The 19,609-nt window shown below is 50.4% G+C and overlaps 1 protein-coding gene across 1 annotated transcript in view; it reads right to left on the reverse strand.

Annotated features, from left to right (window-relative positions):
* Window positions 1-19,609, reverse strand: part of LOC142859213 (lactase/phlorizin hydrolase-like) — a 40,545-nt gene that overhangs the window by 8,377 nt on the left and 12,559 nt on the right. Inside the window, exons 5-12 of the mRNA XM_075989557.1 lie at window positions 19,375-19,453; window positions 16,007-16,727; window positions 14,028-14,673; window positions 9,896-11,452; window positions 8,367-8,635; window positions 5,641-5,931; window positions 4,751-4,949; window positions 1,028-1,230 (exon numbers count right to left, since the gene is read on the reverse strand). Of these exons, the coding sequence (XP_075845672.1) occupies window positions 1,028-1,230; window positions 4,751-4,949; window positions 5,641-5,931; window positions 8,367-8,635; window positions 9,896-11,452; window positions 14,028-14,673; window positions 16,007-16,727; window positions 19,375-19,453 (3,965 nt within the window). The remainder of the gene's footprint in view (window positions 1-1,027; window positions 1,231-4,750; window positions 4,950-5,640; window positions 5,932-8,366; window positions 8,636-9,895; window positions 11,453-14,027; window positions 14,674-16,006; window positions 16,728-19,374; window positions 19,454-19,609) is intronic.

The raw sequence follows: 19,609 nt of genomic DNA on the forward strand, positions 1-19,609 counted from the left end.
GTGCTCTATCTGGTGTATTCCTTTCTGTGAGAAGAGGGCATCAGGTCACACTACAGAAGCTGGAGAACCACCACGTGACTCTTGGGAATTGAACTTACAGCCTCTAAAAAAGCAGCCTAGTGCTCCTACCTGATGAGCCCTTTCTACAGCTGCCTCTCCTCCCTTATTTTTTCAGCCCAAGAAAGGGATTCTCTGTAGCTTTGGTGACTTTTCAAGACCCAGCTAGCAGCAAACTCACAGAGATCTGTCTGCCTCTGCTTCTTAGGTGCTGGGTTGAAGGCGTGTGCCACCACTGCCAGGCCTCTTTCCTTCTTTACATGGGTTCTGAGAATAGAATTTAAGTCACCAAACTTGGATTGGCAAGCACCTTTACCCAGTGAACTATCTTGCCAACCCACAGACAATTTTTTTTTAAGGCTAAAAACACAGTCGCTGGCTGGAGAGAAGGTTCAATAGTCAAGGAAACTTGCCGCTCTCCAGAGGACCTGAGTTTGGTGCCCCATAGCCTGGCTCACAGATTCCTGGAAATCTGATGCCATTTTCTGACCTCCACAGGCTCCTGCACTCACAGGCACACATGCATACACAGAATTAAAAATAAAATAAATCAGCAGGTGGTGGAACACACCTTTAATTCCAGCACTCTGGGGGAAGAGGCAGGAAGATCTCTGTGAATTCCAGGATGTCCTGGTCTACAAGGGAGTTCCAGGACAGCCCGGACTATACACAGAAACCCTGAATTCAAAAACCAAATTAATAATAAAAAAATCTTTAAAAAAAACCCTCAGTCACATAATTCAAATTATTCATCCCCTCTGTAACAACAACCTCTGAGTAAGAAATATCTAGTTCACAGTTGAAAAACCTGAAGAACAGAACAGTTGATCAATTCCCCTCAGGATCACAAAATCAAATAAGAACAAAACTGTCTTAGATCTAAACCTTTAATTCCTGGTCTCCATCTACTTCTTTCAGAGCACAGTGGGAGAGAAGATGGCCAAGAAGAGATGGTACCCAGAGGACACACCTGGACGTTCCTCCTGGCAGCCTCCACGTCCTCCTGCTTGGAGGGATCCCTGGGCTCAGACCAGTCACTGTTGATGGTGATGGAAATCACGCCTCCCTGGCTGGCACGGTACTTGTCATTGTAGAGATGCCAAGCCTCAGCGTGAGCCTTTATTAGGTTGTGGCCAACAGTGTATGGAGCCGTGCCAGGCCTGGAGGAGATTCCTGGAAACACACACAGGATGTCAGCAGAAAACACCATCCTCCCTGTGTATGGCAGGAGGGATTTGACACCTGGGAGACAGGCACTCTAATCCCACATCTCCTTCCTACTGGATGGCAGACAGTAGCCTCATAGTGCCTTTCCCAGGAGAACAGGCAGCAAAGAGTGCTTGTAAGAAGGGAATGGATTGTGGGCAGCATCCAGCAGCACTCTGGCTGAGAGAAGACATTGATCTATGGTGGCTTATGTCCCCACTTCTGGTGGGACTTCTACTGTGACGTAGGCTCAGTTGACATCCTAGAGGTCTAGGGGACCACTGTGAGGTCAGGACTGGAGGACATACCCAATCGTCACAATAACCACATCACGAGAACAAGTGCTCAAATCAAAGTGCCAACTAAGAGCCACAAAAGATGCATCTATCTGTGATTTGAGAAATATCTCCCCATCCATTTCAAATTAGTGTTTATGTGTATGTGTGTGTATGTCTGTGTGTCTGTGTATGCAGGAGAATGTTGTGCAGGAGCATGTGTATGCAGGAGCACGTGTGTGCAGGAGCATGTGTGTGCAGGAGCGTGTGTGTGCAGGAGTGTGTGTGTGCAGGAGCATGTGTGTGCAGGAGCATGTGTGTGCAGGAGCGTGTGTGTGCAGGAGCGTGTGTGTGTAGGAGCACGTGTGTGCAGGAGCATGTGTGTGCAGGAGCATGTGTGTGTGCAGGAGCGTGTGTGTGCATGAGCGTGTGTGTGCAGGAGCGTGTGTGTGCAGGAGCGTGTGTGTGCAGGAGCGTGTGTGTGCAGGAGCGTGTGTGTGCAGGAGCGTGTGTGTGCAGGAGCGTGTGTGTGCAGGAGCGTGTGTGTGCAGGAGCGTGTGTGTGCAGGAGCGTGTGTGTGTATGAGCGTGTGTGTGCAGGAGCGTGTGTGTGCAGGAGCGTGTGTGTGCGGGAGTGTGTGTGTGCAGGAGTGTGTGCAGGAGTGTGTGTGTACAGGAGCATGTGTGTGTGCAGGAGTGTGTGTGTGCAGGAGTGTGTGTGTGCAGGAGTGTGTGTGTGTAGGAGTGTGTGTGTGCAGGAGCGTGTGTGTGCAGGAGCGTGTGTGTGCAGGAGCGTGTGTGTGCAGGAATGTGTGTGTTGCAGGAGTGTGTGTGTGCAGGAGCATGTGTGTGTGCAGGAGCATGTGTGTGTGCAGGAGCATGTGTGTGTGCAGGAGCATGTGTGTGTGCAGGAGCATGTGTGTGTGCAGGAGCATGTGTGTGTGCAGGAGCATGTGTGTGTGCAGGAGCATGTGTGTGCAGGAGCGTGTGTGTGTGCAGGAGCATGTGTGTGCAGGAGCGTGTGTGTGCAGGAGTGTGTGTGTGTGCAGGAGTGTGTGTGTGCAGGAGCACGTGTGTGTGCAGGAGCACGTGTGTGTGCAGGAGCATGTGTGTGTGCAGGAGCGTGTGTGTGCAGGAGCGTGTGTGTGCAGGAGCATGTGTGTGCAGGAGCATGTGTGTGCAGGAGCATGTGTGTGTGCAGGAGCACGTGTGTGTGCAGGAGCACGTGTGTGTGCAGGAGCACGTGTGTGCAGGAGCATGTGTGTATGCAGGAGCATGTGAGTGCAGGAGCATGTGAGTGCAGGAGCATGTGTGTGCAGGAGCGTGTGTGTGCAGGAGCATGTGTGTGTAGGAGCATGTGTGTGTGCAGGAGCATGTGTGTGCAGGAGCATGTGTGTGTGCAGGAACATGTGTGTGCAGGAGCATGTGTGTGCAGGAGCATCTGTGTGCAGGAGCGTGTGTGTGCAGGAGCATATGTGTGTGTGCATGAGCGTGTGTGTGCAGGAGCGTGTGTGTGCAGGAGCATGTGTGTGTGCAGGAACATGTGTGTGCAGGAGCATGTGTGTGCAGGAGCATCTGTGTGCAGGAGCATGTGTGTGTAGGAGCATGTGTGTGTGCAGGAGCATGTGTGTGCAGGAGCATGTGTGTGTGCAGGAACATGTGTGTGCAGGAGCATGTGTGTGCAGGAGCATCTGTGTGCAGGAGCATGTGTGTGCAGGAGCATGTGTGTGTAGGAGCATGTGTGTGCAGGAGCATGTGTGTGTAGGAGCATGTGTGTGCAGGAGCATGTGTGTCTGCAGGAGCATTGTGTGCAGGAGCATGTGAGTGCAGGAGCATGTGTGTGCAGGAGCATGTGTGTATGCAGGAGCATGTATGTGCAGGAGCACGTGTGTATGCAGGAGCATGTGTGTGCAGGAGCATGTGTGTGTAGGAGCATGTGTGTGTGCAGGAGCATGTGTGTGCAGGAGCATGTGTGTGCAGGAGCATGTGTGTGTAGGAGCGTGTGTGTGCAGGAGCGTGTGTGTGTAGGAGCACGTGTGTGCAGGAGCATGTGTGTGTGCAGGAGTGTGTATGTGTGTGTAGGAGCATGTGAGTGCAGGAGCATGTGTGTGCAGGAGCATGTGTGTGCAGGAGCATGTGAGTGCAGGAGCATGTGTGTGCAGGAGCATGTGTGTGCAGGAGCATGTGTGTGTGCAGGAGTGTGTATGTGTGTGTAGGAGCATGTGAGTGCAGGAGCATGTGTGTGCAGGAGCATGTGTGTGCAGGAGCATGTGTGTGTGCAGGAGTGTGTATGTGTGTGTAGGAGCATGTGTGTATGCAGGAGCACGTATGTATGCAGGAGCGTGTGTGTACAGGAGCATGTGTGTGTGCAGGAGTGTGTATGTGTGTGTAGGAGCATGTGTGTGTGCAGGAGCATGTGTGTGCAGGAGTGTGTGTGTGTGCAGGAGTGTGTATGTGTGTGTAGGAGCATGTGTGTGTGCAGGAGCATGTGTGTGTGCAGGAGCATGTGTGTGCAGGAGCATGTGTGTGCAGGAGCATGTGTGTGTGCAGGAGTGTGTATGTGTGTGTAGGAGCATGTGTGTGTGAAGGAGCATGTGTGTGTGCAGGAGCATGTGTGTGCAGGAGTGTGTATGTGTGTGTAGGAGCATGTGTGTGTGCAGGAGCATGTGTGTGCAGGAGCGTGTGTGTGCAGGAGCGTGTGTGTGCAGGAGCGTGTGTGTGCAGGAGCATGTGTGTGCAGGAGCATGTGTGTGCAGGAGCATGTGTGTGCAGGAGCATGTGCTGACTTGTGTGAGTGTAGGTGGAGGCTAGAGGACAGCCTTAGATATAATTCACAGAGAGACCACCTACTTCTCTGTGACAGGTTCACTTGTGGACCTAAACTAGGGTAGACTGAGGGACATGGGAGCCCCAGAGGGTCACCTGACTCTGCCTTTCCAGGGCTAGGGTTACAATGTGTCACTTTACCAGGTGTTTGTATGTTTGTTTGTTTGTTTACTTGTTTTGGGTTTTCATGGGTCCTGGGGAGAGAACCCAGACCCCTAGACCTGCACCGTAAGCACTTTAGAGCTGAGCCGTCTCCCCAGACCTGTGGAGGTAGGGACTGAAATGCACTGCCTGTCAGTGACTTCTTATGAAACTGGATCCCAGGGCTTCACTGTCCTGAGAATGTCATTATCCAAACAGATAACAAGTTGGATCTAGGATATTTACCTGGAGCGTGCTCCCCATTGCCATAGCCTTGGGTAGCAACGACGAAGGGCTCATTCAGTGTGATCCAAAACTTCACCTTGTCCCCCAGCCTCTGGAAGAGCACATCTGCATACTCCTTAAACAGCTGCACAATTGTCTCATTCTCCCAGCCCCCAATGTCTTGCAGTGCCTGGGGCAGGTCCCAGTGGTACATGGTCACCTGCGGGGAAGCCAGAACAATGTTCTATCCACCATCTCTCAGGAAGCCAACAACATGAGACATTCTAGGACAATGACATGGAAAGGTTCAGGGAGTTCTGAACTTTCTCCATGACAGGAAAGAAAACATTTCATTCTCTAACACTGCACCATGTGAATCTATGGACAATTCAAAACTCAAGTTACAAAACCATTTTGTTGCTAAGGTGATGGCCCACAAAGTAAAGGTGCCTGTCACCAAACCTAATGATGTAGGTTCAAACTCCAGAATACACATGGGGGAAGGAAAGTGGTCACTCCTATAAAGATTTTCTCTGACACACACACACACACACAAATTCTGGAGTTGGCAATAGAGTCTTGCCTAGCATGCAGCAAGCCCTGGGTTCCATCCGTACAGCACGGTGGTGCACACCTGTAAGTCTAGCACTAGGAGGTGTGGGATACAGGACAGAAGTTCAAGAACATCTTCAGATACATAAAGAGTAAGAGCTCTGCTGAGATAATGGAGATTTTTCTCAAATGTAGATAAATAGATAAATATGTAAGACCGTATCTGATAGATAAATAAATAGATATGAGAAGCAGGCAGCACACCTTAAAAATATATAGAGTAAATGAATAAATCCCACCACTTGTTTGTATATTAAACGGAGTCCTCCTGACCCACTACCTCCAGGGACCACCCTCACCTGTGGTGTGATGCCAGCAGCCAGCAGTGCATCTATTAATCGAACATAGTAGTTGAGGCCTGCTTCATTGATGAACCTGGTGGTTCCGTCTGGGAGGACTCGAGGCCAGGAGATGGAGAACCGGTAGTGGGACACACCCAGGTTCTGAAGGGCCACCACGTCCTCATCAATCTTGTGGTAACTGTCGCAGGCCACATCTCCATTGTCGTCATTCTCAATCTTCAATGGTGTGTGGGAAAATGTGTCCCAAATACTGAGTCCTTTGCCATCAGCTCTCCAGGCGCCTTCAATCTTAGATGACAAGAGGTAGTCTAAGCCACTGACCAAATACATTCCCTTCTGCAGCTCCCTGGGGAGCCTTCTCTGCACACCCTGCACCCAGTTACTAAAGTTGCCCTGCACACATGGCGACATCACACTGCACTCTGCTCCCATGCTGGTTTCCCATATCACCATGCAGTGATAGGCATGTGTGTGTGTGTGTGTGTGTGTGTGTGTGTGTGTGTGTGTGTGTGTGAGCATACGTGCCCATACACATGAGAAACAGAGAGCCTAACGTAGCCTAGGCTGACTTTGAACAATCATGTAACAAAGGAACCAAGTACCCTACTGAGTCACATCCCTAGTTCCAAGAATGGGTATCACATTTTCATTTCCCATTTAATGTTGGCAGTGGGGTCTGGCATATGGTGGGTACTCACCAAAGGTGCTGAGTGAACAATTTCACATCTGCTACTACCTTAACTACAGGCAAACCTACTGCAAGGATACTGGTATGGAGAAAGTATTTGTAGTCCAGATGTACATGGCTGTTTCTATGCCTTCCTCCTCCTCTCTAACTCCCTTCCAATAAGACTTTGAAGAATGCCCGTCTGTGGTGGTCAGTGGGTAGATAAGTACCACATCTGTAATTCACTTTCGAACATTTCAACACATATGGTGGGACAGCAAATATGACGTCACAGCTGAGATGGTGTTGGCATTCTAGCTAATAATGCACATTCAGTGCTGGCTGGGAGAGGGCAGAGTGGAGCCAGCAGGAAACCGCCATAGGAACCACGTGTGTGGAGGTGGAAGAGGCCAGGACCAAAGGGACTAGCCTGGAGAAAGGAGATGCAAATATGGAAAATGAAAGGGCTAGCATTTCCCTATAGATTTGAATTGGAAACATGGATATGAACTCACGGCTTTAAATATACCAACTGTAGAGCTGGGGGATATGGCTAAGTTAGATGAGGCATTGATTGCCATGCATAAGGCCCTGGGCTCCATCCCCAGCACTGCATATGCTGAGAGTATTTAGGCACGCTGGTAAACCTGGGATTTTAACAGTAGAGGCAGGAGGATCAGAAGTTCAATGTCATCCTTGGCTACAGAGTGAGTTGGTTTACACAAGACTCCGTCTCCTGTATACTGAATTAAGAAATGCCAAGTGGGGAGGCTGAAGGGTAAAATGACAGAAATGTATGTGTGGGAACATCCACGTGCTGTGCAGTTCCGACTACTGAGAGGACCTACAAGTTGTGACACTCCAGGGGCAGTCAGGACACCAGAGGACAATTGTTGGCTGCTGTCTAAAACAGCTGGGTCTCACCAGAGAAATGCCTGCTTAACAGCTGGGGAGGAAGAAGAACAAAGGAGCCCACTGTGCATGAAGGGATAGAAAGTCAGACTGGGGTGAGACTCAACTGGTTGAGGCTTGTCTAGGATGCGTGGACCCCAGGCTATCCCATGCCAGCACTGAGAAACCAGGCCTGGCGCTGCACACCTGTAACCCCAGCATTCGAGGAAATGGAGGCAGAATGGTCAAGAATCCAAGAATATGGGCTGCTCAGCAAATTCACGGCTAGCCTGAACTGTATGAGACCCTGTCACGAAAAAATATTTGAAATAGTGGAGGAGGAAGAGAAGAAGATGAAGAAGAAGAAAGGCCCATGCCCGCTGAAGAGTGACCATACCTGCACTGTCCTTGCCCTCTCTCATCTTTCCTCTTCCTGAGGAAAGGGAATCACAGACCATATGTTCTGTGTTCACCTCCTTGTCGTGAACTCAGTAGCAGCTCCGAGTCAGAGCATCAGAAAATGCCCGGATTGACTCCTGGGCCAGTTAGGTCATCTGCCTGCACAGATGGAGCCTCCAGGGAGATTATGTGTTTGCATGTTCTTCCTGAACCTTCTGTCATGGCTCTACCTGATCCATATGGCGCTTCAAATGTCCATCTCAGTCCTTGACAAGATCTACAGACACCTAGAAAACAAATGTCTGACCAATCTATAAAGAAGTTTCTAGACTGAATTAACTAAGGAAAGAAAAATCACCATTAATGTGGGCAATTACCGTTCAGTGGCTGGAGTCTACCAAATAAAACCGAGAAAGTGAACTGAGCACCTGAATCCACGTCTCTCTACTTCCTGACTGAAGATGTTATGTGACCAGCTGTCTCACCTGGCTACTGTCAGGAATTTTGCTCAGCCTTAAACTGTGAACCTAAATTAACCCTTCCCTCCATAAGTGGCCTGTGTCAGGTACCTCACCACAGCTACTAGACAAGGAACAAGACAACCTTACCCACAGGGATCTCACTGACTTTGGGGTCTGAGCACCTGGATCCTCACTGGTCTGCGCAGGTTCACTAGCGGCTCTGGCTTGTGTGCCTCCAGTCCTGTGCACACACTTGGCGCCCAGCAGCCAGTAGGAAAGTGAGCTCATGGCTCCACACTCCTCACCTGATAGGCAGCAGAAGCCGCACTCCAGCTGAAGCCCTTGGGGAACTCTCCATACAAAAACTCGTCCTCCTTGGCCAGGGGCATGCCATTGTTGGTAATGACCTCTGTGTAGTAGCTGGCCGAGGCTCTTGCTGTTCGAGGCCTGGTCACATTGTCAAAGTCAACATGATACAGCCCAAACTTGACCGAGTAGCCTGACAGCCACTCGAAGTTGTCCATCAGCGACCAGGCAATATACCCTCGAAGGTCCACACCATCCAGCCTGTAGGCTAGGAAATGCCAAAGAGAGCAGAAGAAAGCTTTAGCCAGTAGGCAGGGCTCTGGAGAAGCCAATCCTTTGCTGGTACTGGACTCCAGGCTATGTCCTATGCTAAACCACACAAGTGTGCAGTCACATGCTTCCTGGGAGAGGGACATGTGACCTCATCATTCATACTTTCTGCTTTTTGTTGATTTGCTTTTGTCTTTGTGGTTTTTTTTTTCTTTTTTGAGACAGTGTTTATCTGTGTCACCCTGGCTGTCCTGAACACACTATGCAGACTAGACTGGCCTCGTACTCAGAGTTCAGCCTACCTCTTCATTCCTAGCCACGTGACTAAATACTGCAGCAGCACCACCACCACTTTTCACTCTTACTCTTCCTGGCCTCAGTGACCTTACAGCAAGTGTTGTTTGTTAAGGTAAAGGGATAAGCCTCAAATTCAAGAGCCTCAGCCCACGTAGCTAGTAAGCACACAAGTGTGAATTTCTTGATATCATTTGAAACATTGTGAGACAGGATCCCAGGTAGCACAGGCTGGTCTTGCACTACCAAGAATAAACTTGGATTTTTTTATGCTCCTCCTGCCCCTAGTGTTCTAGTGTGGGATTGCAGGTGTGCACCTTGTCCACTCTAGGGCTGGGAGTGGAGACTGGGGCTGTGTATTCTGGGCAAGCAGTTTACTAACTGAGCCTCATCCCCTGCTCTAGAAGTGGAAACTTTACCTTTTTTTATTTTTTATTTTTTTTTATTGAAAAAAAAATTTCCGCCTCCTCCCAGCCTCCCGCTCCTCTTCTCCTCCCCCCACTCCTCTGGCCCATCCACCACTCCAGGGCAGGAAACTTTACCTTTTTATGTAAATCTCTGTGTGTATGAGTGAGCAAGTGTGTGTGTGGAACTAGAACACAACCTCAGACGTCAAGTCTTGGACTTTACTCTCTTTTACAAGGCCTCTCATTTGATCTGGAGCTCAGCAAGTGGGCTAGGCTTGCCCGCCAGAGAGCCCCAAGAGTGCACCTTTCTGCTTCCTCGGCACAGAGATTACAAATGAACCAAGTCTGCCTTTTCCCTGGAAATTGAACTCTGGTCCCTAGGCTTACAAGACAAACACTTTACTAACTGAGCCCAGGCACAAACCCAAAAGAGAGATATTCAGAGTGCCTGCCAAAGCACGGGAACATGACAGACAGAGGACAGGAAAACTGGACACAAGAGAGGCATAGGACAGGGAGAGTGGAGGTTTAGTGAGAGGGGCTTAAGCCTCATGTACCTTTCAGAGCCTCGTTGATATAGGTTTTGTGGTAGAATATCCTGTCTGTGTCATCCAGAGAGGGATCGTACAGCCCATGTCCATTCTCCGTGATGTAAATGGGAATGTTGCCATACTCTTCCTTGATCCAGTTCAGCAGCCTCCGCATCCCCCAGGGCACAGCTGGGAGCATTGACGGGGAGGTCAGCGAAGAGTCCATATCGCTGACCGTCAGCTCGCGGTCATCATCATAGTTGGGTGGGTTCAGTCTTGGGGTGCTGTGCTGCACAAACACGGACGAGTACGTGTTGAGACAGAAGACGTCAGCCGTGCCCCTGATGTACGCCTTCTCCTCCTCTGTGAAGCTGGGCAGGCGGGAGCCCGCCAGGTGCTGCAGTTCACTCCTGTTCCCCACATTCCATTTCATGACATCTGGATAGTCCCCGTTTCTAAAAATGGGGTGGGCAAACCAGCCCAGGGAAAACTGCAGCATCCGGTCGGCAGCTTCCACATCTCTTAGGACTCCTGGGTTTTTGGGTTCCACCCAGTGAGTGTTGAGGTTCAGTGAGATGACCCCCTTCTGCTCCTGCCTGTATTTCTCATCATAAGTATGGTAGACTCTAGCATGAGCCTTGATGAGTGCGTGGCTGACCCTGTAAGGTGCCCAGCCGGGGTCCTGCACATTTGGGGGAAACACCCCTGAACCATAGCCAAACAGCGACACATACAAGGGCTCATTAAAGGTCATCCAGAACTTGACTCTGTCACCAAAGGTCTCAAAACAGAAGTCAGCATAGCTGTTGAACAAATCAATCAAGGAAGAGTTCTCCCAACCTCCAATATCCTGGAGGGCCTGGGGCAGGTCCCAGTGAAACAGTGTCACCATGGGGAAGATGTTGCTCTGCAGCAAGCCGTCAATCAGCCTGTTGTAATAATCGACACCTTGCTCGTTGAGGGAACTGATAGTTCCTGTTGGGAAAATCCGAGGCCAGGAGATAGAGAACCTATAGGCCTTGACCTTCAGGGCGCGAAGAATGTTCAGGTCGTCATCCAGTTTGTTATAGCTGTCACAGGCTATGTCTGCGGTGGCATTGTCTTTCACGGTGTTCCCTGGACTGTGGGTGAAGTTGTCCCAGATGCTGGGTCCTTTGCCATCAGCATCCCAACCTCCTTCGATTTGATAGGCCGAGGAGGACACGCCCCACAGGAAGTCATCTCTGAATGTGCCATGATAGAACAAGTCTCTCTCAAACTTGGGCTGGTTGGAGAACTTCTCCCACACGATTTTAGCCTGGGAGGGCACCTCAGATGGGGAGTTGTAGAAGGTTGTGGCTCTGGAGGAAAAGTCTGCTTTCATAGGCACTGGGGTTCTTCTCAGCTCCTTGGCAGGGAAACCATTCTTTTCAATGATGCCAGTGAAGAAGTGGGCAGATCTCCTGGCTGTTCTCGGCCTGCTGCTGTCACTAAAGTTGACATGGTACAGCCCGAACCTCTGGCTGTACCCTGGGGGTCCTTCGAAGCCATCAATGAGGGAACGAGCAATGTATGCACGGACATCCACCAAATCCTCCTTGACAGCTGTAAAGAGAAAACAAAGTCAGCCCTGTGCGAGTGCGTGCATGCATGTGTGAGGTGTGTGTGTGTGTGTGTGTGTGTGAGAGAGAGAGAGAGAGAGAGAGAGAGAGAGAGAGAGAGAGAGAGAGAGAGAGAATGCATTGGAAAACCAGAAGACAACCTCATTTGTTGTTCCTTAGGATGCCATCCTTTTTAGTTTTCCTTCCTCTTTTTTTTATTTGAAAATAATTTTTATGTGCATGGGTGTTTTCCCTGCATGTATGTCTGCGCACCACATACGTACAGGGCATGCAGAGGTCAAAAGAAAGCATCAGGTTCTGTGGGACTAGAGTTTCAGAGGGGTGTGTGAAATGGATTTGCTGCGGGTCCCCGGCAGCATGCTTTGGAAAGCAGACAGTCCCAGGCAGGGACTGTGTAGAAGACCAAGCAGCAAGAAGGTGGCTGGTCCCTAGCAAGCCTTGTGGGCAGCTGGCTGGGCCCGGGCTGCAGACAGTGAGTCCTGGGATGGAGCAAGCCAGCAGCAGTGGGCAGCGGGAGCAGCAGGGACTAGGCTGGGACTGTGCTCGAGGCCATGCTGGCAGGTAGCTGATCCCTGGACAGGCAGGGAAGGCTCAGATCTTTATGTGGCAGTGGGGAGCAGGTAAGAGAGAGAAGGATTGGCACACCATACAGAGTGGAGTCGGACATTTTTTAGGGGTTATGGAAGGGAAGGGAAAAGGGCAGAAAGGGGGAGAGGGAGAGGAAGAGAGACAAAGGGGGGAGGAGAGGAGAGATGGAAGCACCTCTCTGAGAGACAGCCGGAAAAGAGAGAAGAGAGAGAGACAGAAGCGGGGAAGTGGAAAAGTGGGGAGAGAGTTGCCTCTCCAAGAGGAAGATGGAAGAGAAAGAGCTCAGGCCAGAAGCTGAAGATAAGCCAGCCTCAGTGGATGGGAGAGGGAGTGGGCGTGGCTTGTCTCTTAAAGAGACAGAACAATCATTACAGTGTGAGCTGCCATGTTGGTACTGGGACTTGAACTCATGTTCTCCAGAAAAGCAGCCTGTAGAGAGATGTTTTTACTCTTTTGGCTTTGGTGACCACTAGAAAAACCCCTATGTAAATTACACATGAGACTTATACTTAGTTATGAATGCCCAGCCTTGGCTTGTTGGTAGCCAGCTTTTCATAAGTTATCTTAAATACCTTTTCCCTCTGGGCTTTTTCCTTGGCTTATTTCCGTATGTCTTCCTTTCCTCTGTGGCTGGCTGTGCTGCTGGGTCGCTGGAGCCTTGTGCCCTCCTCTCTTTGTTCTATTGCTTCTTGCTCTCATTCCTCCTCATTTCCCCTTCTATTTATTCTCTCTGCCTGCCAGCCCCGCCTATCCTTGCTCCTGCTACCCAATTGGCCATTCAGCTCTTCATAGGACCATCAGGTACTTTAGACAGGCAAAGAATCACAGCTTCACAGAGTTAAACAAATGCAACATACACAAAAGTCCTATGCCTTAAAATAGCATATCCCGACGCAGACAGAGCTCTTAACCACTGAGCCATTTCTCCAGGTGCCACCCCCCACAACAACCCTAGCCTGACTGCATACACATTACAAAAATAATAACAAAGTGGCCCAGGCTGACTTCAAACTCTGTGTAGCTGAGGATAAACACGAACTCCTGATCCCACGGCCTCCACCTCCAGAGCACTGGTGTCACAGGGACACACTCCCTAGTTGACACGGTGCTGGGGATGGAACCCACGACTGTCAGATGCTAGGAAAACACTACCAAATAAGCTACATCCCGGGCCTATTTAATTGTTTTTAAGACAAGTTCTCACTAAGTATTCCAGGATGACTTTGAACTCTCAATCCTCCTGCCTCTGATTCCAGCTGCTGGGGATAAAGGAATGCACCACCACGCCTAGCGACACGTGTCCCTAATAGGAAAGATCACACGAAGATGGAGGCATAGACTGGCATGAAGCCGACCTCCCCACTCCATACATAGACTGTGGCTGGAGAAGATAAGGAAGACTGGGCTAGGCTATGAACCCCATCTCCTCTGATGGCCGAGTCTCTGCAGAGAGCATCCCTGTCTGTGCTCACTGGCTTCGGTGAGTGACAGCCATCATGAACTGATCTAGGTTAGTGACTGATGTGCGGAAAACCAGGTGCCATCCTTTCCCACTTAATAAGAGGATGCATTGGGTCAGACTGAGCATGTATGCACGGCTCACCTGCAGAACAGGGAGGTGCAATGCAGGCTGGATAGCAGCTGAGGGAGATGGGGCTTGAAGGGGCAGTGCCATGAGGGGAGTCAGTGGGCTGGGGTCCTGTCCTAAGTGTCAGTCCACTGTGGACTGAGTCTCCTCAGAAAAGATGACGTTGCTCAACTCCACCTTTACTGTCGTACACAGTTCCAGGCTCCTCGTGCTCTCAATTAACACTGATTACTAAGAGAGTGAGAACACCGGACTGGAGAGGCTGAAATGGCTTAGGAAATAAAGGCTCTTGTTGAACAAGCCTGAAGGCCTGAGTTCAACCTCTGGTCTGTCCCATTACACAACTGTGAAGACTTGGGGATCAGCAGGTTAACCTTCTTACCCTTGAGCACCTCGTTGATGTACAGGTTGAAGTAGTTCACTCTCACCGAGTCGTCAAGGAGATCCTCTCCTTCCCCCACCGGCATGCCATTCCCAGCCAAGAAGATTGGAACTCTTCCTTTCGTGTATTCCATGGAAGCAAACCGAAGCAGCCTCCTTATGCCCCAGGGCACCACACGGATCCAGGGAGATGCAGTCTGGGGCCATGTGGGGTCTATGTGCTGGGAGAAGCCTCCGATGTCATCATAGGTGGGGACGCAGGTCAGCTGCGCAGCGGTGCTGACCAACCGGGATGTGTAGTGAGACAGACCAAGGAAGTCCGCAGAGCCCTTCAGGAGCTGCTGCTCTGCTGCAGTGAACTCTGGGAGTTGGGCCAGAGGACCCCCACACTGCTGGTTTACCTGCTGGATCTGGGCCCGGAGGGTGGTGGGGTAGTTCCCATCCACAAAGATGGGGTGAGCGAACCAGCCCAGCATGAAGTGCAGGAAGCGCTCAGCAGCAGCAAGGTCCTGGGGACTCTCCCCATCCAGGGGCTCTGCCCAGTCGGAATTGAGCACGATGCCCACGCGTCCCTGCTGCTCTTGGCGATGGTGAAGGTCGTAGTGATGCCAAGTTCTGGCGTGCGCCTTGAGGATCAAGTGGGCCACCTCGGGAGGAAAGAAGGAGGAAAATGATGTCAACAGTGGCACCAGCAAGTGAGAAGTGTGAGCAAGTTCCTGCTGAAGTCAGCAGAACCAGCAATGGGTCTGAGACGTGGCAGGATTGGTAGACAGCCTCATATTCACAAAACCCGGGTCTCCATATCCTGCACTAATGAACCTGGCATGGTGGTGCAAGTCTGCACTGACAGAACTCGGGACCTGGAGCAGGAGGATCGCTCGTTCATCCTTGCCTGCATAGCAAGGTCAAGGCCACGTATTTTCTGCTATGGAGGACTGCAGCTTAGACCCATGAGGCAAAGGGACCCTTCCTTTCCCAAGTGATTTTGGTGGTGATGTTCTTTGCTTGTATTTCAAGACTGGGTTTCTCTGTGTAGCCCTGGCTGTCCTATAAACCATGGTGGCCTGAACTCAGAGATCTTCCTGCCTCTGCCTCCTGATTACTTTGATAAAGTTGTCTGCTACCACCACCCAGTCTGTAAGTGCTTTTGACAGGTGTACTGTCCTAGAGGTGAGAAAAGGAACTGCTGCAGAAATGAGGAGAAATGAAGACGTTCTCAGCTTGCATACAATATATATAAAATATCACAGGAGACACTATAAACACTCAGGAACTTCTCAACAATAACAAAAGCTTACCAAAGCCAGCTGTGATGGCTCAGTGTGTACTTTAGAGGCTGAGGCAGGAGGATTTCTGTGTGCTGAAGACTGAAAACTGTGTGTTTCATGTTAGCTTGAGCTACAAACAGAGACCCATCTCAATAAACCAATGGAAATAAATAAACAAGATCGTAAGGGCTCTGACTAAGGCTGAGTAATATGTACACAAGTACGTTCCTGAAATACAGAGCCCTGGGTCTACCCCATGAAACTGGGCATGGGCGGCACATGTCTGTCATCGCAGCACCAAGGAGGTGGGGACCGAACCCAGGCCACGTGTGTGCTAGGAAAGAGCTCTACAGCTGAGGACAATCCTCCCAGCCCGGAACTTGTCTTTGGAGTCCAGGAGAATTGACCAGGCCTGAGGGTGTGGCTCAGTTGGATGAGTGCTTGCCTGTTATAGAAGTCCTAGTTCTAATTCTCATCCCTGTTTAAACTCAGGCATGGTGGGAGATGCCTGTGACCCCATATCTTGGGAAAACAAGCAAGAGGTCAGGAGTTCAAGGTCATCATCAGTTATATAAGGAGTTCAGTAGCAGCCTGGGTGTAGGAGACAACATCACCTGCTTATCCTTCTCTCTCTGTTTTTCTCTCCAGGGCTGGAAGACCACAGCCTGCTGTGTTTTCTAATTGACAGGAGTTGAGGGATGGGAGGAAGTACCTTAAAGGAAGCCACTCCCGGGTCAGAGATGCCTGGTGGGTGCTGCCCAGTGCCATAGCCTGCATAGCTTATCACCCATGGCTCGTGGAAGGTCACCCACAGCTTCACACGGTCCCCAAAAGTGGAGAAGCAGAAGGCTGCATAGTCCAGGAAGGCATCCACCACACTCTCGTTCTGCCACCCGCCTTGATCCTGCAGGGCCTGGGGCAGGTCCCAGTGGAACAGCGTAGCCATGGGCTCGATATGGGAGTCCAGCAGGCTGTCTATCAGTCTGTTGTAGTAGGCGACACCTTGCAGGTTGGGGCTGCTCTTCTGCCCAGTAGGGAACAGCCGGGACCAGGAGATGGAGAATTTGTACACCCCAGCCCTGAGGCCTCGGAGCAGGGCCACATCGGAGGCTGGTTTGTGGTAACTGTCACTGGCCACCTTTGCTGTCGCTTGGCCCTTGGCAGCGTTCAGGTCACTGTAGCGGTCCCAGATGCTCGGCCCTCTGCTGCCTTCTGCCCAGGCTCCTTCCACACTAAAGGCTCCCGTAGACACACCCCAGAGGAATCCTTCTGGGAACACATCTTGCAGAAAGGCATCCCTTTCTGCCCTAGACTGGCTAGCAAAGGCTGCCCAGACTCTCTGGTAGGCTGAGACGGGGGAAGAGGGCACAGCTGCTGTCTCCTGCTGCTGCTCAGTCTGAAAGGCCAGGCTGTCGGTTAGAGAACAAGATGGGCTGTGGGGTAGAGCGACATCAAGGGACACAATTAATGACTGAGTTACAAATGCCCCACAGGGTGAGGCATGGAGGCTCAGACCCTTATCTCAGCACTCAGGAGGCAGATGCAGAGAGATGTCTGTCAATGTGAGTACAGCCTGGTGTGCAGAATGAGTTTCAGCACAGCCAGGGCTACAAGTTAAACCTTACGAAGAAGAAAGGAGAAGGACAAAGAGGAGGAAAAGAAGTAGTAGAGAAAGGAAGGAAGGACAAAAGAAAAGAAACAAGCAAGTAAGAAAGGAAGGCAAGAAAAGAAAGGAAGTGTATAATGAGGAGAAGGAGGGCCAGGAGGAGGAAAATCAGGAAGAGGAGGGTCAGGAGAGGAGGGTCAAGAGGAAGAGGAAGAGGAGGAGGAGGGTTAGAAGGAGGAGGGCTAAGAGTGGGAGGGTCAGGAGGGGGAGGGCCAGGAGAGGGAGGTGTAGAAGCAGGAGAGTCAGGAGGAACTGGGCAAAGAGGGGACCATCTCTGTCTCAGCGCTTGGGTGACATGCATTCATTCATCACCATTCTTGACTCTTTTTGCTTGTCATAAGCTCAGGCCCCCATGATTTCAGAGAAAGCACTTGACAGACTGAATCTCCAACCCATTTGATCTGAGAACTTTTTAAAATAAGGATCCCTTGGAGCAGGCTCTGCTTTCTGTTGGTGCTGTGCTTCAGAGAAGGTGTTCACATCTCACACTGAAGAACTGTGATGGAGGAAGGTCATTGGTTAAATAAAAAGAAACTGCTTGGCCCTCATTGGTTAGAAGATAGGTGGGAGGAGTAAACAGAACAGAACGCTGGGAGGAAGAGGAAGTAAGCTCAGACTCCACAGCTCTTCTCTCGGGAGCAGACGCCTCAGAGAGACGCCATGCTCCCTGCTCCAGGGAAGATGCACGCGATGAAGCTCGGACCCAGGATGGACTTAGGCTAGAATCTTCCCGGTAAGCGCACCTAGCTGTGCTACATAGATGATTAGAAATGGGCTAGTCCAGGTGTGAGAGTTAGCCGAGAAGAGGCTAGATAGAAATGGGCCAAGCAGTGATTAAAACAATACAGTGTCCGTGTAATTATTTCGGGGCATAAGCTAGCCGAGCAGGCGGCCGGGGTGCTGGGAACGCAGCCCCGCCGCTCTTATTACTACAGAACTGGGCTCAGGAACTTCATGAAGCTTCAGTGGGCTGCCCAGATCTGCACCTACTCTCTCCTTTTTCTTCGCTTCAATAAAATTACTATATTTATTTACCTTTTAAGTTTCATTATTTATTGCTGTGGTTTTTATATATGGAGGACTTCATGAGGTCTGTTCTCTTCCTCTGCACTTACATGGGACCTGGGGATCAAACTCGGGTCACCTGGCTTGCGTGGTGAGCTGCTCAGTTTTTGTCAACCTGACACCAAGCCGGGGTCATCTGAGAAGAGGAAACCTTGACTGAGAAAATGTTTATGTCTGACTGGAATGTACACAGGTCTGTGGGCATCTTCCTGATGTAATGATGGGTGCGAGAGGGCCAAGCCAACTGTAGGTAGAACGACTCCTGGGTAGATGGTCCCGAGTTGTACAAGAAAGCAGACTGGGAGCTGGAGAGATAAGACAGCTCAGAGGTTGAGAGCACTGGTTGTGTTATCAGAGGTTGTGAGTTCAAATCCTAGCATCCACATGTTGACTCAGCAATGTCTATAACTGTAGTTCCAACAATGCAGTTCCTCCTCTGATGTGCATACATGCAGACAAAAGACACAAATTCATAAATTAAGGAATCTTGAAAAATAGAAAGAGGGCTAAGCAAGCCATGGAAAGCCAACAAGAAAGCAGCATTCATTCCCCATAGCCTCAGCTTCAACTCTGCCTCGAGTTCCTGTCCTGATGCCCATCTCGGAGGACTGTACGCTGTAAGATGAAATGGGCTCTTCCCTCCCCAGTTTGCTTAGATCACTGTTTTATCAGGGCAACAGAAAGACAAGAGCCTTTACCCTCTGAGGCACCAGAATCATTCATTCATTCATTCATTCATTCATTCATTCAGAGACTCTGTGTGTGGGGTGTGCACACGGCATGTGCAGAGACTTGGGCACAGGTGCCTTTACCCATGAACCATGGAGCTGGCCCCATAACCTGCTTTCTCTGCCACATATGTGCACACTTCCCCAGTATCCTCACCTCAGCTCTGTTAAATATGCAGACCTAGGAGAATATGACAGTGAGGACGCCGGACTGTGTGGGCCCAGGCACATCTCCACGAGCTACTGCTTCTCCAGCCTCCCTCTGAGCCTCCACCTCTCATCTCTTAAATGACTGTGACCTGTTTGCTGTCCCAGGAGCAAAGTCAGGACTGGTGAGAATGCTCAGCAGTTAAGACAAATCACTGCTGTTGCAGAAGGCCTGGGTTTAGCTCCCCGCATTCACATGGGAATTCTAGTTCCAAGAGATCTCTCCTTCTGGCGTTCTGACCTCTGTGGGCTCACTCAGGCAGGTGGTGCACTACATACTCAGGATCCTGCATGTGCGCACACACACATCAAACAAAACCAAACACAAGGACAATGGTCCCCAGTGATTGCCCATGTACACAACAGAACCCATAGTAACTGTTCCTTCTTGTTAACGGCACAAGCCAGCATTACCTCTCCTCAGAACTGGATGAGCAGCTCAGGAATGCACTGATGTCGAACCCAACAGTCTGTACTTGGTCTTTGTTTATGGCTGTAAGGAAAGCAGTTTGTTAACTGTGTGTGGAGCTGGCGCAGAAACATGTAATCTGTAGTTTAACCTCATTTTAAGACCACTCTAACCAAGCGACGATGCTAAGACTTTCTGAAGATACATTGATGTGTCTGGTCTGCTTAGAACTAGAATGTT

Source organism: Microtus pennsylvanicus, chromosome 10 (assembly GCF_037038515.1).
Source record: "Microtus pennsylvanicus isolate mMicPen1 chromosome 10, mMicPen1.hap1, whole genome shotgun sequence".
Classification (NCBI taxonomy): Eukaryota; Metazoa; Chordata; class Mammalia; order Rodentia; family Cricetidae; genus Microtus; species Microtus pennsylvanicus.